We start from the raw sequence: 22934 nt of genomic DNA on the forward strand, positions 1-22934 counted from the left end.
AAGCTTCTGCACTGCAAGGGAAACCACCAACAGAGCTAAGAGACAACCTACAATGTGGGAAAAAATTTTTAGCAGCTGTACCTTAGACAAAGGACTACTATCTATCTATCTATTTATTTATTTATTTATTTTGGTACCACAGATTGAACTCGGGACCTTGCGCTTGCGAGGCAGGGGCTGGAACCACTGAGCTAAATCCCGGGCCCTTAGGACTACTATCTAGAATATATAAAGAACAGAAAAATATCAGACTCCCCAAATTCAAAAACCCAGTTCAAAAATGAGATCTGAAATGAACAGACATTTCTCAGACAAAGAAGTAAAAGCAGCAAATAAATACATGAAAAAATGTTCAGCATCACTGGTCATTCAAGAAATGCAGATGAAAACAAAACTGAGATTCCACCTCACCCCTGCTATCAAGAAATCAACCAACAACAAATGCTGGCGGGGGTGTGGGGAGGAAGGAACCCTTCTCCATTGTTGGTGGGAGTGCAGACTGGTGCAACCACTGTGGAAATCAGTATGGAGATACCTCAAAGAACTAGGACTGGAGGTCCCATTTGACCCAGCTATTCCCCTGCTGGGTATCTTCCCAAAAGAATTAAAGGAATCATACCACAGGAATATATGTGCACCCATGTTTATAGTGGCACAGTTGGTAATAGCAAAAGCTTGGAAACAGCCCAAGTGCCCATCAACTGGAGATTGGCTAAAAAGATGTGTTTTTTAAAAATAAAATGGAGTACTACTCAGCCATAAAGAATGATAGAGACATATATAGCTAAATGGATGCATATTGAGGCCATACTCCTAAGTGAAATAAATAGGACACACGTGTAAATACCGAATAGTTTCTCTGATGTGAGAAACTGAAAGTGTAAATAGGGTTAAAGTGATTAAAATGAATAATTGATAATTTTAAATAGGAAGAAAAGGTCCAAAGGGGTAGGGGTGGTTGGAGGGGAAGGGAAAAGGAAAGGACAGAAAGGAAAAATTATGAGAAAAGAAAAAAAATGCAAGCGTAGAGGGGGTGAAGGGCGCAGAGGGAATAGGGAAAAAACTAAGAACCAAGATACATCATGTACAGGTACAAGCACCCAATGATAAACGTCAATGTATTGTTTACCTAAAATGTACCGATAAAAGAACTTAAGGGAAAAAAGGAGTCGGGTTCATCTGTGATGCACTAAGAGGCCACTATCTCCCCAAGTCAAACTTGGGTCTGAGCGGTCCCAGGGAGTCCACTCTACCCTCTGTCCCTCCTCCAGGGCCTGCACACAAGGAAGCAAGGACAGGGATGAATCTTGTCGGGTTTCAGGCGCCATGTGTGTGAGGTCCCCCCAAGCCAGAGGCAGAGCCGGGCAGATCTATAACGGCCACAGACTTGGGGATGTGAGCATCCCCATCACAGCGACACTTGCTGGGCACAGCGTAGGTGTTCAGTGAGCAGCTGGTGCTTGGATTCTCGGGCTCCTGGGGCCTGGCTCTCTGTGCTCAGGCTCAGCAGGGGCTAAAGCCCTGAGATGGACCTAGGGAACCATTCCTGCCTGACCCCTGACCACCCCAGGTGGGGATGGTGGCTGTGAATAATACATGACTACGGGGCACCTGGGATTCGTCTCCATTGGGCGGCTTCCCACAGAGGGGCGGGCACTGATGGACTTTCTCCCGGAGGCCCCGCCTCCTCACTCGGCCTCAAAGCCCAGCCGAGGACTAGGGGCCGAGCCTACTGCTTCCTGCTTCCCCACCTTCACTTCCAGACCCTTCTCCCTGGAGGGGCCGCCACTGCTCCTGCTTCCCCTGAGCCAGGGGTCTGGGTCCTGGCAGAAACAGGGAGGGGAGGGGTATGGCTTTGATGTGCAGTGCCTCAGGATGAGGACTCCACGCACACGAGAGCTGTGTGTCCTTGAGGGAAGTATGCATCCTCTTTGCGACTCACTTTCCTTATCTGTAAATGCAGGAAATACCATCTATTTCATGGAGTTGTCAGGGGGTCAAATGAGTTGATAAGTCATATAAAGTGCATGCCACAAACCTGGTATACACTAAGTGCTCAATAAATGCTAGTATTCTCCTGCTGTGTGCCAGGCAGTGTGGTCAGCATTCTGTATACTTTGCCTCATGAAACCCTCATGGCAACCAGGGGGATCATCTACCATAATTCCCATTTTACTGAGGAAGAGACCAAGTCTCACAGAGAGGCAGGGTAGGAGGTACAAGAAGGCCATGGAGGTGCAGAATTAGAACTCAACACCTAGTAAGCAATTTCCACTACACTCAGGAATCTCACCTAAATGTCCTGTCCAAAATACACCTGTCTCTCTATAAAAGCTCCTAAGATTAAACGACCAATCCCTACCTCACACCATATTTAAAAAATCAACTTCAGATTAAGGATTTAAGTGTTAAAATGAACCATTAAAAATCTTCAGTAGAAAGTAGAGATAAATAGTCTTTCCAACTAAATGTTGGGGATGATGACTGAGAGGCAAAGCCGGAGCTTCAGAATTCTTCACAGAAAATACGGGCGAATAGATTGTAGACTTTTGCACTGAGCTACATCCCCAGCCCTTTATTATTTTTATTTTGTTTTATTTTGAGACAGGGTCTTGCTAAGATGCCCAGGCTGGGTTTGAATTTACGATCCTCCTGCCTCAGCCTCTCAGGGTACTGGGATTACAGTGTGCACCACCATGCTCCACTGCCTGGTCTCCTTGTAGGAACAGGGGAGGACATACATATCTTCCAAGGAGAGTGTACATGAAGATGGTGGGAGAGGCTGCAGCGATGGAGCTTCAGGCCCAGGAAGGCCAAGGACTGCTGCAGCCCCCAGAAGCTGGGAGACAGACAAGGACTAGATTCTTCCCTATGGCCTTCAGGGGAAATACGGCTCTGCTGCCACTTGGATTTCAGACTTCTGGCCTACAGAGCCGAGAGAGAATAAATTTCTGTTGTTTTGGAACACTCAATTTGTGGTAATTTGTTGCATCAAATGGAAAACTAACACAGTCTTTTATTTGGAGACAGGGTTCTGTTATGTAGCTCAGGGTGACCTTGAACTCTAATCCTCCTGCCTCAGGCTCCCGAGTGCTGGGAGTGCAGTCTGTGCAGTCACACCTGCCTCAAATACATCCTTTTAATAATCTTAGTAGGAAGAAACTAAAACTTAAAATATGCTTTTTTAAAGCGCAAGGTCCCAAGTTCGATCCCTGGTACCAAAAAAAACCCAAAAAGCTTTTTTAGGAGATGGGTATAAAGCTGCACAAAAAGCAAAGGAAGGAGTGACAAAGATGGCATTTAAGGAGGCAGGGACCCCGTCAGGGATGGACTAGGGGACCCTCCAGTTTGGGTGTTAGCCACTGTCAGGGTCCTAGCTTTTGCTCTGATCCTTGGGCCACAGGATACAAACTGATGCATAACTATGGAGCTGGGGGTGCAGGTGAGGGATGGAGCACTTGTCTAGATGCTCTAGGACCTGGGTTTTATCCCCAGCCCTGCAAAACAAAACACCTCAAAATTCAAGCAACGATGAAAAATGCTAATAAAGAGGGTCAGGCAAAGGCCAGAGAATACACCATGGTAAAGATTACAATCTGCCCACAATCCCGAGTATGTAATGTTCATAAAAAATTAGCTTAAGAATAAAATCAGCCCATGAGCACCTCTGCCACCAGGACCAGGCTGCACCGCAGGCTGCTGCCGCCCTCATCCCTCAGAGGCCTGCCCTGCTCTGCAGCTCACACCTGCCATGCCACATATTGTGCCGGTTTCTGCACCCAGAGCACGTGAACCCCTGAGGGCTGAGCACCACCTGCCTGGTTCACAGCTGTCTCCTAGCACCTAGCACAGTGCTGGGCACACAGCAGTTGCTCAATAAAGCTCAGCCCAGCGAATGATGGAGATTAGCAGACTCCCCCTTTCCACTTGGAGTAAGGGTACTGCATACGGAAATGCACTGGCAGCTGGGGCAGGGAGTATGTGTGGTGAGGCATGCTGCTCCTTACCACTACCCCAGTCTGCCCTCACCACCTCAACCCACAGATTCCAGGAATGAAGACCAGACCCACCTGGGCCCCATCCACCACAACAACCCAGATGGGCTTTTCCAGCAGACTCAGGGGCCTATGCGCGGGTTCTGCTGGGCCCAGCAGTGAGAGGACTGCAGGTGTCTGGCTGTGATGGGACAACTGCTTCTGTCACTTCAGCCATCCACCTGCTGCCATCTCATTCCTTCCCTTTCCCAGTAACATCTCCACAGCTACTTCCTTCATACTTTAAATTAACTTGCTTTTTTTTTCCTAAACTGACTTTAAAAGGAATGGGTATGACACCGTCACAAATAGAAAAGCAGTATCTGGGGCCAGAAATAGAAGACAACTGAAAGCCAGGTACAGGGCCCATGCTCATAATAGCTACTATGGGTAGGGAAGCTGATGCAGGAGGCTTGCAAGTTCGGAGCCAGCCTGGGTAGGGGTGGAGCACTTGCCTAGCTGTGTGAGACCCTGGGTTCTAGCCCCAGCACTTCAAAACAAAACAAAACACCTCAAAACTCAAGCAACGATGAAAAACATTAATAAAGAACATCGGGCAAAGGCCAGAGAGGAGAATACACCATGGTGAGACAGTGTCCCCAGAATTTAAAAGGGAAGTAGTTCAGTGGTGGAGTGCTTGCCTAGCATGCCGGAGTTTCTGGGTTCCATCCCCAGTACCCCACCCCCAGGAATTCAAACATAAATACACAGAAATCAGCACCTTCTAGCTTCTGAGTGTCGTGTCGACTGCCCAGCATTCTGACCCTGAAGTTCATCTCCTTTCCTAGTTATGAGGGTGCTGAGCCAACCCTGGGGAGATGGTAAAACCAGATTAGCAGTAAGTGACTTTTTCTCTGTGAAAGAAAACTGCTGTGCATCCCAGAGCTAGGAGACACCCTCTCTCTGTCCCCCTAGCCTCCCCTCTCACCCTTCAGGAAACTCCCCTGTGGACAAGCAGTTTTCATTTTGCTGTAGGCCTGAGACTCCACAGGGATGCCCTGGGGCAAGACACATGCCCAGCCTAGTGGCCTCAGGCTAGGCGAGGAGGTGCAGCTGCAGGCCACTTCACCTGAGCTGGGCCGAGGCCTGTCCACCTCCAGCCCTAGCAAGATCCTGTCTTGTCCCAGTCCCTCCAGCACCTGAGGAAAGTGGGCACTGGGCCAGGCTGGCACAGGGCAAGCCTCAGGGAGCTGGCCAGGTGAGCTCACCTTCACCCTCACCCTCACCCTCACCCTCAAATGTCTTGCTGGGTAATGAATATCTGAGAACCTCCAGCCCATGTGACTGGGAGGGCCCTAGGGACGCTGGGCCACTTGTCACTGTGGAGGGAGGTGGCAGGGGCCCAGAGAGAGGAAATGGGTTTGGGGGAGGGGAACCGTACTTCCTGCCTCTTTGTCGGGGAGAGAAAGCTGGGGCTGGGGCAGGCACTGGGGTCATGGTTAAGCACTCGACTGCAGCTGAACTTGAGGGCTTAGCTGCAGGTGTGGTGCCCACTGCTTTTGTGGCCTTCAGCAAGTGACAGCCCCTCACTGTTCACTGTGGTCCCCAACCACCAGCACCCCCAGGAAGGTGTGAGAAACGTGGAGCCTCAGGCCCAGACCTACAAAGTCTGTATTTTGACACACTCTTGCATCTCAGGGTGCCTCGGCTGCCCATCAGCAGAGGGGGCGTTAAATGAGCTCATCCATCTATAGTGATCACAACAATTGCCAGTAAGTGCTAAGTGCTGGAAAGGTGTCTGCCGCTACTTTTATTGCCATTTACTATTACTGAAGCATTCCAGGCGAGATGATGGCTGGAGCAAAGCGGCTGTGGCCAGCCCTCCACCTCAGCATCCTCAGAGATGGGTTTCATGAAACCCAAGGTGAGGACGAGGAGCCTGAGGCTCAGAGAGGTGCAGTAACTTGCCCAAGACCCAAATGGGAACATCTGGTCACCCCCAACCCCCTTACTGAGGTGGGCACTGCTTCTTCTGTGCCCAGCACCTCAAGTACTCAATCCCTGTGAGGTTGACTTTGCTGCCAACTCCATTTTTCAGAGGACTGAAGCGAGGCCTAGAGGGACCAGGCTGCTTTCCAAATCCAGCCAGTAGGAAACTCTGGATTTGAACCTGAACAGTGTGACTCATTTCTATGCCGAGCTGTGTGCCTTTCACCATTTCCCCCCAGGATCTGTTCCTCTAATGGGTCTCTGTCTCCCTGCCGTCCTGCTGCCAGCCCCAGCTCTGGCTGGGGAGATTCTGCCTCTCCCAGGTTCTTACCACTAATAAGGTCTTGGCCAACCTGAGGCTGGGACCACAGAGGCTGCTGGAAGTGGCTCTGTGGGAAGAACGTGTTTCCTTCCGCTCTGCACTCCCCAGTGTGGCCCAGGCAGCAGGAGCTCTGAGGGCAGTGATGGGCAGATCAGGGAGATCTGCAGATGGATCATTCACCCCACGTGCATTTATTCAGGAGGTGCGGGGTGCCAGGCGCTGTTCTGTAGGATTCATTCAGTACCAACTGTGTGCCACATGTGGTTCTGTAGATCCAGCAGTGGACGGGAAAACTTTGTCCTGGGGAGACATACAGCACTGAAATTTATCACACACAATTTCCCAAAGGACAGGAGAGACTAGAAACGATGACTTTTGGGCGGGTAATCAGTGACAGCCCTCCTGAGCAAGGCACATACGTTAAAGCTGAGCGTGAAAGATGAAGCGAAGGGAGCCCCAGCTAGAGGATGCTCCAAAGTGGGGAGGAGAAGGGCGAGGAGGGAGAGAGCTAGGCCTGCCAGAGGCTTCTGCCTGGGGCTGGGAAAGGCATTCCCGCCAAGATCCCAGATGGACTTGCCTCTCCTGTCTCCCCAAGTACCTTGGGCCACAGAGGGCTTGATAAAACCGTCCTCACCTTTCCAGCCTAGCTGGCCCCAGGGGAGCATCCGATGGATGGACCATCTTCTGGGGCAGAGGAGCGGTGCACTGACTGAACTCTGCTGCCGGGCAGACGCGCCTGGCCTCAACTCTTGCCTCGTCTGTCCACCGCGGGCAGGTGGTGGTACTTCAGCTCTTCGGAGCCTCAGGTTTCTCATCTGTAAAATAGGGCAATTCTTTTCGAGTTGTTTTGATAAAATGTGCTGAGCGGCTAGTGCAGGGGATGTCACTTGGCGGGGGCCTAACCCAGGGGTTAGTATGTTAAAAATGGCCGTGATTATAAGGCGTCCAGGGACCGCAAAATCCCCGCGGCCCCAGCCCGCAGCGTAGCGAGGGGTCTGAGGGAGGGGCCTAGTTGGTCTGGTTCGTGGTCGTTTGGGAAGCTATTGGCACTGCAGGCACAAGGTCGGGGTTCCCAGGTAAGGAAGGGACGGACGGACATGGGTGATTGACTGCGAAACAATGAATGAGGCTCCTTTCCCAAGCAAGGGCGTTCAACGCAGTGGTCCTGCCTCTCCCGGCCGTGGCCCCGGGGGTCCTCGGCGTGCAACATGCTTACCTGCTGTGAGCCTCAGTTTCCCCTGTTCTCGGGCTGGTACAGGGCGGCCTGCCGGGGTGGGGTGAGCCCCGCCGAGCTAGGGGGCCCGTCGCGGCCCCGCATCTACAGGCGCCCAATCGGCACGCGCCAGGGCCGAGCCCGCCCCCCACCCACCGCTCGTGCCAGTTGCCCGCAGCCCCCGCCCCGCCTGGGCGCCGGGGCCCGTCGACCCCGAGCGCACGTGACTCCGCCCCTGCCCACCCCGCCCGCCGTCCCAGCGCGAGTGCCCATTGGTGCCAAACAGGGACCCGCCCGCTTTCAGGGCGGGGTTAGGAGCCCCGCCCGCCACAGAGCTGGGCTCCTGCGTCCGGACGGTGAGCTGGGGCCGGACCCGGCTGGCTAGCGGGCGGAACCGGGCCAGCGGGTCTGCTGCGGGGTGATCGTGCTGGGCTGCGGGCCGCGCCATGGTGAGCGGGGCCGGGCGGGCTGGCGCTGGGGCTGCCGGGGCTTGCGGGAGGGGCAGGGGCGGCCCCAGACGGGGCGGGGGCGCGCGGGGCGCGGAGCCCTGGGCCGGGGTCTCTGCGGCGGAGAAGGAGCGGCGGGCGGGCGGCGCGGCTTCGGGAGGGTCTGTTCCGGGGGCCGCGCCCGCTTTAGGGGCTCTTTGTCTGCTGCGCTGCGGCGAGATCCGGACAAAGGAGGAGGCGGGGGGGCGGAGGCTGCTTTGCGGGGAGCGGGCGCGCCGCCCCCCCACCCCGGACCTTTGCGAGGACCCCGCCGCGGCTCGCAGTTCTGCGCCCTACGCGGGCCGCCGGGCTCCCTGGGACACTTCAACATTTTTCAAAATGTAGGGGACAAACGGGGCTCTTTGTAGCCCCCAGTGTGATCAGGAGGGCCCTGGGGGCGGGGGTCCAGGGTGCGTCGGGCGCCCATTTCCTGGGTGGGGAAACTGAGGCTGAGCCGCAGCCTCTGATGTCGGTGCCGGTCGCGAGTGACTGCGCGGCGTGGGCAGGACTGGGTCTCGCGGTCCCCGTCCCCTCCCCCACCCCAGTCGGGCCGACTGGAGTTGCCGCTCCAGCTGTCGCTTCCTCTCCAGCTGTCGCCCCCTGCCCGAGCCTCAGCTTCCCTGGAGCCTCGCCTTACTCCTCCATAGTGGGGGAGACGCGGCGTCGCCTGGCGGATTAAATGAGAGGGTGCGTGGAGCGAGCCTGGCACCGTGCCCGCTCACCGCCCGCGCTCCGCAAGCAGGAACTGCCCGGACGCTTGTCATTCCCGAGTCCCCAGCATCGCGTGAGTCCTGCCACAGGTCCCTGAGCTTGTCCCTCTGGGGTCCGGGTCCGGGGGAGGGAGATGAGGGTCAGGAATATGACAGTTTAGTGTGGTTTGAAATCCAGAATTTGGGATCAGGGCTGCCTGGGTTTAAATATGAATTCTTGCACATCTACATTTTAGCTGTATGACCTTGGGCGTTTGACTTAACTTCCCGAGCCTATCTTTATCTGCCAAGTGGGAAGAGTTCTGCTAACTCGGGTTGTTTGGAGGTAGAAATCTTGGAGACATCTATGTGAGTTGCTCAGTGATGTGTCTGGCACACAGTAATCAGCACCAACTCTTGTAGCATCTGCTTTTCTTACTAAAGTTGTTTGGCCAAACGTTTTGACCTGGAGCAGCCTGCGAGGATGGTCAGCCCGGCACTGGGTGCGGGCAGAAGCCTCAGGCCCGTGCGGCAGCAGACCCCCGGCTGACCTTGGGGCAGTCCCTGAGCTCTTCGGTCTCCAGCTTCCTCTTCTGTCTGGGAAGCTGGGGGCTTCTGGAGGGAGTTTCTCCTCTGGGGAAGAGGTGGGGGGCCAGATGGCTTCAACTCACTGCAGAGCTGGGCACAGTCCTGTTGGCATTCCTGCTGTTCTTGGTCCAGGCTCTTAGAGGGCAGGGACCTTGTGTGGTGCGTGCTTGTGTCCCACAGCCTGCTGGGGCCGGGCACAGAGTGGACATTTCCACCTTCATCCTGACTGTCCAGCGGTGCCCACTTTGCTCTACAGGCCTGTTTACTAATTCACAACCTGAGGCAGGAAATGTTGCTGGGTTGTGAACTGGGGTCCCCTGAAGAGGCAGGGCCTGGTCAAGTGGCACCCTTGTTGGGTGGCTTCATTGGAGTGGGTGCCTGGCTCAGCTCCGGGGGCAGTGCTGGAAGTCCCTGAGGGTTGGCTCCCCCTGCAAGCAGGGCAGCCCCCCTGGCTTCCCTTGAGGAACCCCAGGAGGAGGAAGCTGCAGGTGGGGCTGGCAAGCTAGTGCCCAGCCGAGCTTGGCAGCACTCGTTCTGTGCCCAGTTAAGTGTGGAGGCAGGCAGCCTGTCCCTGCGGAAGGGGCTGTTTGTGACATTGGGCTGGGCTAGGAGGTGAGGGCGGGGATGCACTTCCATTTTGCACAGTGAGGACCCTTGGCCACTAGGCCAGTGCGGTGGGGAGAGGCAGGACCTTACCTGCCTGCTGTGAGCTGTGCAGGTGAAGGTTTACTGCAGGATCCCCTGAAGACGCAGGGCCACTGACGTCCCCCCCGTCATGAGGGAAGACCTAGAGGAGAGACGTGGCCTGGGAGGGAGAGAAGGATCATAGGCTATCCCTGCCCTGACTGGACTTGCTGGGCCTCAGCCCCTGCGTGTGCCCTGACCTTGGGAAACTGGGCACAGCGATTCCTATACCACTGCAATCTGAGCGGTAGCGAGAGGTCCCAGAGCTCGTGCTGGCCAGGGCTCCCCTGGAATTTGTTGTTCCTGTCCTGCCAGGGGACGTGGGTGTCCTGTGCTGCTGCTGACCTCCTGTGAGGGTGTTTGGGGGCCAGGAGCGCTGCAGACTGGAGAGTCTGGGCTTTTCCAGGAGTGATGGGCGGGATCCCAGGGTCAGACACAAGGTGTAGGGGAGTGTGGTCTGGATAGGGTTGGCCCTGCGGGCTGGCAGGAGCCAGCTGGCCTTGGGCTTCAGACGCCAGGTTTGTCTTGACCAGGGAGCTGGAGAGGGGATCCCCCCTAGTGCCAGAGCCCTTTGGCCCTGGCTGGGACCGATCTTGTGCTGGCTGGGCTGGCCCTCTGCATTTCTAGACCCTCTCTGTGCTCTTCGGGTCCCTCTTCTGGGTTCACATTCTGCTTCTTAGCTCTTTACTCTTGGGCAGGCCACTTGAACGCCGTGTGCCTCAGTCTTCTTCTGCAAACCGAGGTGTATAGCAAGCAGAGCTGGCCATGGGGTGGTGGGGGGATGTATAAGGTGAGTGTGAGTGGTTGTGGCAACTGTCCTGAGATGGCCCAGCTTTCCCACGAGCCATCCAGGGCACCTCCCTTGCCTGAGCTTTGACCCTTGTCCTGCCATGTCCTGTGGGCTTTGGGGGTCAGGGTAAGGGCTCCCTGGTTGTGGGAGAGCACTGTAGGCTCAGAGCGCCTGTGGGAGGCCAGGAGAGGTGCAGCAGGGGCCTGGGGCTCGGCTACCCTCAGTGCTCCGGGCTCTTCCTGGACTTGGCTTCTTGGCCGCGCCTCCCATCCCCCCAGTGTGTGGAGCCAGCTGCCCTGTGTGGGCCCGGCCTGCTGGAGGCCACTGGCACTCTCCTGCCCAGCCCTCCAGCTGAAACCTGCCCTTCCTTGCCTACTGAGGAGTGGTCATGGGGCCTGTGCACCAGTCCTGGTGTGGGCTGGGCTGAGGGGCTCAGCTCCCGGCTGGGCTCCCCTGTGAGAGCAGACTCCCCTCTAACTCCACACTGCACCCCTGGGCTTGGAACACTCAGCTGCTGTTTCTGAGCGCCTACTGTGTGTGCTGATGATGGGATATCGCCACAGGTGGGGGAGGGGGTGCCTTCCTCTTCCTCTTGGAGTTCCTGGGGAAGAGACAGCAGCCAGGGAAACACCCCTGTCCCAAGAGAGTTTCTGGCTGCACAGAGCCCAGGAAATAACGGAAGTAAGGCAAGTGTGGGAAGAAGGGGCTCGGAGCCAGGGTCTGGGAGAGAGAGTAGAGAGGGATCTTCTGAGGAGGTCCCGGGTTACAGGAAGGGGCCAGCCAAGGGCGAGACAGTCAGGGAAGAACCTGGGGGTCAGGCCACGGGTCAGAGCCTGGTCCACAGGGACAGCAGGAAGCAGCCTGCATAGGCAGTGAATCCAGGTTCTCTTCTGAAGCCAGGGAGGATCTGAGTGGAGAATTGGCATGATCAGATTTTTTACATCAGTTCTCAGAAAATACTTGCTGAGCACAAGTAGGAACAAGCAGGGGAGGGCCAGGGGCGAGGGAGCAGGCAGGGGTTTGGGGTCACCCCACCACCACCCCGCCCCGCCCAGAAAGTCCCTGTGAGCTGAGCTGCTTGTGTCTCAGTTTCCTTGTTAGTCCCAGGATGCCCGGTTTCCACCTAGCGTTGTGGATGCCTCTTGACACCACCCCCAGTTGGCTTTGCCCCCTGGGTTTCTCCCTTATGTCCTGCTACCATTGTCTGATTTCCCAGTTCCTGCCCCAAGTCACCCCCAGCCTCCAAACACACACTTCCCTTCCCAGTTGATACTGACTTACCTTCCTGTCCAGAAGGCCGGGAGTGGGGGGTGGAGGCAGGGCAGGTGGAGAGGCAGGCTCAGTGCAGCGGGCAGGCTGCCCAAGCCAGGGATGCCCTGTCAGGTGTGGAGTCCTGAGCGGACGGGGGGGTGGGGGTGGGGGGTGGGTCACGGGCGAGCAGACTCCGACGAGGTGGCTACACCCAGGCTTGCAGAGTGAGCCCAGAACCCTGGGGGAGGGAGCCCCCACCGGCTTCCTGGCGAGATGTGCTTCCTTGTGGAGCTGGTGTAACTAGGTCAGAGTCCTTCACCTTCACACTGCTGACATCTGTGGCAGCGGGGTCACGTGGTGCTGTGGTTATGAGGACCATCCTGTGCCTCGTCAGATTTTTAGCAGGATTTCTGGCCTCTACCCCCTGGATGCCAGGAGGACCACCTCCCTCTTCTGTTTATAACAAATAAACATGGCTCCAGGTACCGTCAGATGTCCCAGGAGGATCACCGAACAAGTGTAAGGGAGCAGAGCATCTGGGGAGAAGGAGCTTACGAGGGAAGGCCTGGCAGCAGGAGGGCACCAGAGGGGTGGTGCGGAGGCATGGCTGGGAGCAGTGACCAGGGGTGGAGACGCAGCCTGTCCTTAGGTCATTGTGAGGACTTGGGTGTGTCCTGTGTTGTGACTGAAAGAGGCCCTGGCTGCAGTGGGCCTTTATGGGTGGAGCCTGTTCAAAGGGATGGCAGCAGCTCGGGTCCTGGAGGTGAGTGGAGGGGTGTAGACTCCAGGGATGTCGCCTCCTCCTGCCTAAGTGACATCTCTGTAGAAGTGGGCGCAGGCAGCAGGGAGGAAGTCCCTGACGCAGAGCCTGGTCCCTCGATTCTCTGGGGTGTTGACTTAGCTGCCTTTGACCTTCAGGCAGGCCTGCCCCTGGAGAGCTTCCCCAGTTGGCTAAGTCATTTCTAATTAAAGCTGTTATTGCTCAAGGACACGGCAGGTTCAGTCCTGCTTCGAGGGGAAACTTCCAGTGCTGTTTACCTGTGTTGATGTCACTCTTCTGAAAAAAAAAAGAAAGAAAATGAATTCAGCCCAGGCGCAATGGCCCATGCCTATAGTTCCAGCTACTTAGGAGCTGAGGCAGGAAGATCACCTGTTCGAGGCCAGCCCAGGCAACTTAGTGAAACCCTGTCTATAAAAATAAAAATAAAAAGGGCCAGGAATGTGGCTCACTGGTAGAACACTTAACTAGCATGCACAAGGTCCTGGGTTCCATCCTTGGTACTGAAGGAAAGGGAAAAACAAAACCGAACTGAGACAAGCAGTGCTTGGTGCAGACTGCCCAGCCCAGTGAGGAGTGCACTGGGGCCTCTACGTTTCCCTCCTGGCAGGGGTGTGAGCTGCAGTGCTGTGCTCCCCTCCAAGCACGTGGCGACAGGAGAGGGCAGACAGTGCAGGGTCTTGGGGTGGCAGGACAGTCCGTTAGCTGCAGCACCCAGGGTGGCAACAGCGCAAAGCCCTCATCTCTAGGTCTGGCTCAGGCTAGGCCTTGGGGTCACCTCGAGCAAGCCCTGGAAGGGTGAGAGGGAGACTGGAATCTGGGTTTTCGGGAGCTGACTTGCGGTCGCACAGACCCCCTCTGCTTTGCTCCTCAGGAGTCGCTGCTGCAGAGGGAGGGCTGGGGGCTTGCTGGATGAGGGAGTTCTCTCAGGTCCCTCGCCTGGGGTGGGACCTCGCCCCCTGCACACCTGAGTGCATGCCTGACCCACAGGTGCCACTTTTCTGCCCCTTCTCTTCATACACACCGGCTGGGCTGCCCTCCTACCCCAGAAGCTGCTGTTGCCCTGCCGGGAATGCTCTTCCCCAGTGTGGCCTTCCTGCAACTCACCTGTTCTCCAAGTGCAGTGTCACAACACTTGGTCCCTCGCAGTCATGTGGCACCTGTGTTTGTAGCAGTCTGGCTTCCGTACGAGACACTGATCAGTGTGCAGACAGGAACTGATTGTCACACTTCCCCTGCCGCCCCCGAAGCTCTCCCCAGTGTCTGGAGGTTCTGGGAGCCCCTTCCCTTTTGCTTGCTTGGTTGACTTCAGTCTGCCTTCTGAACACCAGGGTCTTCCCAGACCAGTTGCAGCTCCTCGTGGCAGAAGCTCTTGTCTACTGTACCCTCTTGCAGGGGTCCCAGAAAGACTGGTTGCTCTGTATGGTCACCCCTTCCCCACAGGGGCAGATATCATTTCCCTGCTTTGTAAGTCCCTCCTCTCTAGCCTTCAGGAAGCTGCTGGCTCCTCTCAGGCCCCGAGTAGTTCTTGGACACCCATGGTGCTGGCTGCCAGGATCTGCACCTTAAACTGAGGAGAAAGAGTCGTCCAGCCCTTTTGCGACCTCTGCCACACCTGTTGCCGTGTCTCCCATCTCCCCCTTCCTGTTATTCAGGCCGGTGGTTGAGCGAGGGTGTCTTGGCTGTCTGCTCCTATACACTTAGTTATCAGAGGAGTTGGTGGAAGCAGGCTGGGATAAGGATCTGTGAAGAGAGTGAAAGCCAATTGTGTGTTTTTCACTGGGATGTGGGCAGGATGGTCAGGGTCTTTAAAAATAGACCCCATAGCCAGGGATTTAGCTCAGTGGTTCCGGCGCCTGTCTCGCAAGCTCAAGGACCCGAGTTTGATCCCCGGTACCAAAAAACAAAAAACAGACCCCACGGAGCCAGAATCCCAGTACTAAAGGAGGCTGAGGCAAGAGGATCATGAACTCCAGTCTTGTGTGGGCAGTTTAGCAAGACCATGTCTCAAAAAATAAAAAGGGTTGGGAATGTAGCTCAGTTGTACTCTGAAGTCGAACTCTGGGTTTTGTCCCCAGTACTGAAAAAACAAAAAAAACCCCAAAATACAGACATGCTACCTGAAGCTTGTGAATGGTCTTGTTCCTCATGGAGCCCCTGGTGTAGCCTCACCTTGCTTTGTCTTTTAGGACTCTTGTGTCCAGCCGGAGTTCCAGCCTCACTGAACCAGTCAGGCGCAAGAGCTTCCCGCTACGGAAGTGCCCCCAAGCACTGACCATGTCTATTATGGACCACAGCCCCACCACGGGTGTGGTTACAGTCATCGTCATCCTCATCGCCATTGCTGCGCTGGGGGCTTTGATCCTGGGCTGCTGGTGCTACCTGCGGCTGCAGCGCATCAGCCAGTCAGAGGATGAGGAGAGCATCGTGGGGGATGGCGAGACCAAGGAGCCCTTCCTGCTGGTGCAGTATTCAGCCAAGGGACCGTGTGTGGAGAGGAAGGCCAAGTTGATGACCCCCAGTGGCCCGGAAGTGCATGGCTGATCTGGGCTGGCTGAGGCTCCTGGTCCTGTTTACAGCCAGCTGAGAGGCACCGGGAGGGCAGAACACAGACATGCTGCTGTTTGAGAGGAAGGGTTGACACTTGCTGGCATGGCCTCAGCAGGCTTCATCATCACATGCACTGACTCCGGGGGCCTGGCCGTCCTGGGCTCCCCCTCGGTCTCCTGGTGGGGCTGCCCATTGCAGGCAGTGGGTAGGCCAGACCTTACGGGGCTCCTGGCCCCTTAGAGCTTTCGTTACTTGAATGTTTAGCTGAGCCTGTTTTTGATGGAGCTACTACTGTAATGCGTGAATTAACAAACCTGTGAACTGTAAATAGGCCCCAGAAGCACGTGCTTAAACCTTTTTGCTGATTTTTAAAAATATCACTTAGAGCACACGGGAGGAACTGGTTGGATTATGACTGTACTCGTGATGAGCCAAGTCAAGACCATGGCGGGTCTTAGGCTTTCAAAGGCCGAGCTGCACTTGGCAGGGGGCTCTAACGTCTATCCATGGTATGTGAAGAAGTGAAGGGTCAAGTGTTAGGCCTCGAAGCTAGCCGATCAGTTGGGCTGCTTTGGTGATTTCTGCTTGGTTAGTACCAGGCAGAACTACACCCCTCCCTCTGTTCAGGAAATGCAGTTGTTTAATAGCAGTGCCTGTTGATGGCATTATTGCAAGGAAGCTACCGTATCTGCTCAGGAGCCGGTGAAGGACACAAGTCCCGAGGGCTGCCAGGCAGCTTGGTGGCAGAGCAGTTTCCCGTCCCTTTGGTCTTGCGCATGCCGAGTACTCCCCTCAGTTCAGGCTTCATAGAAACATCAGAGCCCACGATGGCTGCCTTCCGTCGGAAACCCAAATAGCCCAGGAGAGAGAGGAAACATTTTTGTTTTTTAAGGTGGAGGAAGAGACTACTGTCTCCCCGCCCCTTCCCAGCCACTTCCCTTTTCACAAGCCAGCTTCCTTTCCTCTGGTGACCGCCCACCTGCTGGGTACCGGCTCTCTCCTCACAGGGCAGCTCTCTCCTCACAGGGCGGGCAGGTCTCTAGACTGTTCACAGCACTGCCATGCGGTGCAACGCGTTCTTTGGCGCACACTCACACTCGCACTGGAGCTACCAGATGCTCCCTGCCAGTCTGTACTTCGTGCAGGGAGTGGGGGAGAGTGGGAAGGAGCTCAGGACTTTGTTTCTAGATGAGGATTTGGTTGCTTAGTCAAGGCCACACCTTGACAGCTGCATCTCCAAGTTGTCCCTTGTGTACACTCCACTGAGCTCGCTTAGACTTCTAACCCCACCACTGCAAGCAGCTCCTGATTGAAACAACATGATTCAAACGTGGCTTTCGTCGGCATCCAGGCTGATGAGCCAGAGGCCAGCCGAGGCTTAACCTTGGAGCACTGGCCCTATACACTTGAGTCACCTGCTGACAGCATGGCCAGGGAGCACAGAGCTCGGGCCTCCTCTGAAAAGGTTGTTGAACTCACCGTTCTAGAACCCCTGTGGGGAGCTACAGGGAGCACTTCCACTTTGGCAGCATATACCTAAACTGGCCATCAGCCATTAAATGACTTGGGGTGGGAAGGGGGTAGCTAATGAGGCCACTGTGTTGAAAGCAGTACTGAACCACTATGAGGTGGCTCCTGGGGACCCTTAGGGAGCAAGGGAGGAAATGCCCTTGGCCAAGTGGGAAAGAGATGGTGAGGGTCAGGTTGGACGTTAGCAGAGGCTGTACAGGCTGAGGTGGGAAGGATGTATGGCAGTGCCAGTAGTGGTCCAGCCACTGATGGGACCTTGGAGGAGGGGACAGAAGGGCCAAAGGTGCCAGCTGGTGACTTGTGGAGGAAGTAGGTAGAAAAGGCCGGGGCTTTTCATCCATCCCCTCTCGTGTCATACCTTCTGGGCTTTCTACCTCTACTCAAGTAGCCTGGTTTGTCCTCCAGTTCCGTAGCCCAGTCGTCCACGAGTGGCTGGGATTTGCATTTTCTGAGCCTGGCCCTGGAACTGACCTTTGCTCTGCTGTCAGACTTGCCTTGCAGTGGTTACTGTGCCAGTGAAGCTTTGGTTTTAAATGATTAGATGTGGCTTTCTCACCAGTGTCACTTTTGGAGGTTTTCTTACCCCAACTTCCGATTGCCAGGGACATCTTTGGAGCTTGAATCAGGCCCATCAAAGTGGGATGGAAGCACTGGGGTGGGTGAAGCATGGTGGGGTGCTGGCGGGGGTCTTTGGGAAGAAGATGAAATGTCCAGAGACTGAACACATAACAGCCCTCACTGTTCTTATATATCAATAGTTTAGCACAGACACCAGTCACACGCAGATGGCTTAGTAAATTATGACCTCTCTTTGAATTTTCTCAATAGTGCAAATGTTGCACTCAAGTTTTCTGAGTAGCCAGGAAGTTAACCTTTCATCCTTCATATCATGGCAGAGGCAGCAGCAGCAGCAGGGGAGTGGGAAAAGAACTCTTGACATTGAGCCACCAAATTATAGACTAATTTTTCGGACAGCTCTTCAAATGGACTGTGCTACTGTTTTTGTCTCGAAGCTACCAAGTTTGTGCAATAAGTGGAAGGGATGTTATCCCTGTCAAGAAAAGCTGAATAACATTCAAATTCATTTTCTAGACCACTGAGAAAAATCTTTATTTACAATAAGTTTCAATAAAATTTGCATAAATATATTCCCAATGTACAGTTTTCACCTCTTGATTCCTTCATTATTTCAAGTTAGTCTGTCCTGTTCTCATTCTTCCTCTCAGATGGCAGTGGGGAGCTGGCATTGGAAGGTGGGGGAATGCCGCCGGGTAGCAGGGGGGCACCTGCAGGCTCGGGGTGGTCAGGGTGTGCTTCTCTTGGCGGGGCTGGGTCCTCAGCCCTGTCTTGGCCCTGCAGCTTCCTCTCCATGGTGGCCACCAGGATCTTGAGCCACGTGTTCTCAGTGAGGAGGGTCTCTGAGGCATCAGCCAGCTCTTCCAGCTCTCGGGCCTTCTGTGCATACAGGGCCTGCAGCTGCTCGCTGTGCTGCCGCAGCAGGCTGTGCTGCTGCTGCAGGGCCTGCTGCTGCCTCCGTAGCCAGCGCTCATCCCTGCGGGCGCTGGACAGCTGCCCCTCCACCTGCACCTGGGCCTGGTGCAGGCTGCGTAACTCTGCTCGAAGTTTCTGGACCTCTCTCTCCAAGTGGACAATGTGCCCCTGCTGTAAGGCTGCCTCGCTCTGGAGACAGCCTCTGGGAGGGGCACTGGCCACATTGGGGGGGGCCACAGCAGGGTCTGAGTGATGCAAGATGAATCTCAGCAGATTCGGAAGGGAGATGGGGAGGTCTTCGGGGTATTTCACACTTAGGTCCTTTCTGGAGAGAAAGAGAGAGGAATTAGCTATGAGTCATGGCAGCAGGCACAGTCCAGGTGCTACTGGAGCTCATGCCATCTACTCTTAGCAAGAAAAAATCACCAGAACCAAAATAATGGACAGACACTTTGAGGAGTTTGCTTGCAGAAAGTGAGGATGAAAAAAGTTAACCTGGCAAGTAGTTCTCCATAAGCTGTCCCATTCACTTGTGCTGTGATTACAGCGGCTTATCTTAAATGTGTCTGTTCCTGAGCAATGCAGTTTCTAAACACAACTTTCTAGAAAGACAACAGCTCCCAGGCCCAGTGACAGAGGGCACTGGGAACATGCGGAAAGTGTCTTCCGGGTGCTCTGTGAGCCCCAGTGGTCATGCAGGACAGGCTTCCTGGGCAGGCTTCCTGTCACCAGGTGGCTTTGTGGCCATCAACAGTGCTTGGCAAAATTGGAAAACCTGAAAACTCAGCCTGATTCCTCAGCGAGCCTTTATACATGTTCTCTGAGGCTGGGGTTCTCAGGTGGGAGCAACTTCCCCTTGTGACACTGGGCTTATCCCCATGGAGGTACTACTGGCTGACAGAGCAACCAAGGGACCCAGAAAAATTACATCTTCTGGGCCTCAAAATGTCAAATGAGGAGAGCCACACTGGAAGAGATTCCTCCACAGTTTTGTTCAGTGTTCTTATCTAGAAAATTCTCTGCAGAACTTGCCATTTAATGTCTGACAGCCATAGTTTCAGAGGTCTGTTTACTATGTATGCACCACCTAGTTGCACTGAATTGAAGCTACCACCTTTCTGCATTTATGCTTGAGGTCAGCCAAAAGATGGGGGATCAGCTCCAGCACTTATTAAAGGAGCTGGGTGTGGTGGCACATGCCTGTAAGGTCAGCACTCGGGAGGCTGAGGCAGGAGGATTACTGTGAGGTCAGCCTGGACTACATAGCAGGACCCTGTCTCAAAAAAAAACACAATACAACAGGGCTGGGGATTTAGCTCAGTGGTTCTGCCGTCTGCCTTGCAAGTCGAAGGATCTGAGTTCCATCCCTGGTACCAACCCGCCCCCCCCCCCCAAACTCCAATACAACAGAAAAGAGCAGAGGTCAAGGGCAGGGATCCAGAGACCAGCTGCCCAGAGTGGGTCTGGTCACTGTCCTGTGCTCTCACTAGTGACTTGTCTTCCTTCTGTAAAATGGGGACAATAGTGTTCCCTACCTCACAGGACTGTTGTTAGGGGCTCAATGTAAGCTTTTTTAAAACTGCATTGTTGTTCCTTAAGAATAGCACTAATTAAAAAGCCACACTCCCTCCACACAGTCAGTGGCCAAATAGCTAAAAATGACAAAAGGTGTTCGTTCTATTAAAGGGTAGCCCTTTCCCTAGCAAAAACTACAAGGAAATCAAAATAGATATGCCTTCAAGTAAAGGTTTTTAAACTCTCAGGTAATATTAACCTAAAGAACAACTTGGCACCTTGCACATAGGTTTTATACAATAAAATAATTTACAGTATTTTACTCCCCCTCCTTTAAAGCACAGTTCTCTGGACATGGAGCCCCCTGCATGGGGCCTGAGAGGGCGGCTGGCAGGGGTTGGGAGGCTGACCCTCCCTCCGCAGTGCAGACCATGTCCTAGGGCAGAGAGCAGGTGCACCACTGCCAGCCAGCAAAGTGCCAAGAGGCACCTTCATCTGTCTCTGGAGATGCTTACTGGATGACATTTGGAAGCACGGTATCTCCAAGGGCAATGCCACCAATCTCCTTAACTATGCTAATATGCTTTCACACTTTTAAAGAGGAGCTAGGACGCGGACTATCAAACTGCTCCCCCAAAGCAGTCTTTTGGGAAGTATGGTGGTAAGAGGCCCGCTACTATGTCCGATGTTCCTCTCACCCTGGTGGAGGGCCAGGCACCCCTTCGGAGCAGTGAGGTTTCCTGCAGGAGCTGCCCCAAGTCCCTAGGTGGAGAGTGTGTACCCCACCACCTGGCCCAGGGCCAGGCCAGGGCATCTGCATTTTGTTTTCTTTTTTTCCCAGTCCAGGGGTTGGAACTCAGGGCCTCACAAATGCTAGCAAGAGATATACCATGGAGCTATATCCCCAGCCCACCCGTCATTAAAATTACTTCGTGCTGAGCGTGGTGGTGTACATCTATAATCCCAACATTCTAGGAGGCTGAGGCAGGAAGACTGCAAGTTCAAGCTGAGTCTGGGCTACTTAACAAGACCCTGTCTCAAAATTACAAGTTTAGAAAAGGGGAGGTGGGGAGGTAACTTAGAGCAAAGGCCCTGGGTTCAGTCCCCAGCACTGCCCCTCCCCAACTGGTTTGAGACAGTGTCTCATTAAGTTTCCCAGGTGGGCCTTGAACTTGCCTCCCAAATGGCTAGGATTACATATGTGCACAACTGAGCCTGGTACTACCCTACTGGGCTGAGTCTGATGTAGGCTACTGTAGGAGTGGCTCCAAGATAACCCTGGGCAGGAGAGTGATGGTTAATCTGCCTGCCTCCTGCCTCTGCAGAAGCGAGGCAAGACCAGAGGACGGCACAGATGACTGGGCTGAATGTCACAGCTAGGGACAGGCTCCTTCAGTTTCTCTCCTTCATAACTTTTATCCAAAGGGACATGTTTTCCAGTCAAGAAATGGACAAAAAAGGGCTGGGGTGTAGCTCAGCACCATCGTGCCTGCCTAGCAAGCCCAAGGCCCTGAGTTTGATTCTCAGTACAAAAAAAAAAAAAAGGAGGCGGGCAAGAGAAAGGGACAGACACTCCACTGAGGAAGAAATACAAATGGTTAGGCTGGGGATTTAGCTCAGTGGTTCTGTTACCTGCCTCGAAAACATAAGGTCCTGAGTTCGATCCCCAGTACGAGAAAAAAAAAAATACAAATGGTTAACAAATATGTGAAAAAAAATGTTCATCATCTTGGGCTCTTATGGAATTGCAAATTAAAACAATCCTGAGATTCCATCTTACTCCAGAAAGAGTAGCAATCATTAAGAAATCACACAATAACAAGTGCTGGTGTGGCTATGGTGAAAAAGTAACTCTCCTGCATTGTTGATGAGAATGCAAACTAGTACAAGCACTATGGACATCAGTATGGAGATTTCTCAAAGAACTGAAATTAGAAATTCCACATGACCCAGCTATTTTCCTGCTAGGTATCTTCCCCAAAGAGCTTAAGATGTCATACTACAGTGATACACTTATACCAAGTTTTATAGCACCATAATTTGTAATAGCTAAATCCTGGAAGCAGCCTGTATACCCATCAACAGATAATTAGATAAAGAAAAACGATATGATACCTATATATAATGGAATACTACTCGGCTATAAAGAATGACACATTTTAGACATTTGCCAGAAAATGGATGCACCTGGAAAATATAATGTTCAGTAAAATAAACCAGACACACAACCTTAAATACCGTTGGTATCCCTCATTTGAGTGAGGCAAAGTACAAACAAAGAAAATGATAAAGGATGGATAGAAAGGGACCAAGGGACGGATCTCTTGCAACAGTGAAGGGGTCCAAGGGAGCAAGGGTGAGAGGTGAGGAGGAGGGGGAGGGGAAGGGGAAATGAGAGGAATAAAGCGATGCCATATATAGGAACCGAATACCCTCAATTGATGTAAACATCAGATGCCACATGAGCTAAGACAAATAATATCAACAAGTATGAAAAAGGGGATAGGTGACAAAGGGGATAGGTGAAAGAGGGGGAGTTTAAAAAAAAAGAAACAAGCTGTAATATGTACATGTGACTACTTCCCAAGATGACTGTAAAGTGCATGGATTACAAACATGTACTAATAAAAGGGGACATGTTTATTATCCATAGCTTGCGGCGAGCAACAGAAAAACTGTGCAAGAAACATCTTCACTTCAAATCACTTATAATCCTCACCTCTCTGATGCAATCGACACCTTGACACCTTCCCTTCTGTACACATTTTCACCTACGGCATGTACAAATTTGCACTTTTCACAGTACAATTTTACATTCTTTTTACTAAAAACAGTGTGAGCAGGTCAGCTGTGAAAAAGGCCTTCTTATTCCATGTTATCAAACAGCCTTTTTCATTTCCTCTTTTGCAAGTTGCCACCTCACACCATTTGACCATTTCCCTCCTGGGTAAGCCAAACATTCTCTTTGGACCAGCTCATGATGAGCTTACTTCACTTGGGCCTACCATTTGTTTTTAGGAAATGAGAAAAATTCCATTCCAAAGCAGTAAGATCTTTCTTTAAAATACCAAGCTCTTTCTGTTAA

General features: G+C 53.6%; 2 protein-coding genes across 3 annotated transcripts in view; one reads left to right on the forward strand and one right to left on the reverse strand.

The window, feature by feature from the left end:
- Positions 1–15040: 15040 nt before the first annotated feature.
- Snn (stannin) lies at positions 15041–17991 on the forward strand. Its single transcript, XM_004855862.4, has one exon. It carries the CDS (start codon positions 15041–15043, stop codon positions 15305–15307), a length of 267 nt encoding a protein of 88 aa, XP_004855919.1. The 3' UTR covers positions 15308–17991.
- Positions 17924–22934, reverse strand: part of Txndc11 (thioredoxin domain containing 11) — a 62082-nt gene continuing 57071 nt past the window's right edge. For both annotated transcript variants that reach the window (XM_004855864.3, XM_021237258.2), the window contains one exon: positions 17924–18659. In XM_004855864.3, the coding sequence (XP_004855921.2) occupies positions 18038–18659 (622 nt within the window). In that variant the 3' untranslated portion in view covers positions 17924–18037. The remainder of the gene's footprint in view (positions 18660–22934) is intronic.

Source organism: Heterocephalus glaber, unplaced genomic scaffold, assembly GCF_053883595.1.
Source record: "Heterocephalus glaber isolate CG9 unplaced genomic scaffold, H.glaber_assembly_v1.0 deba00000943, whole genome shotgun sequence".
Lineage (NCBI taxonomy): Eukaryota > Metazoa > Chordata > Mammalia > Rodentia > Bathyergidae > Heterocephalus > Heterocephalus glaber.

Bases quoted from the DNA above. Each gene is read 5' to 3' on its own strand.
- Snn (XM_004855862.4), top strand. From the start codon at position 15,041: ATGTCTATTATGGACCACAGCCCCACCACGGGTGTGGTTACAGTCATC.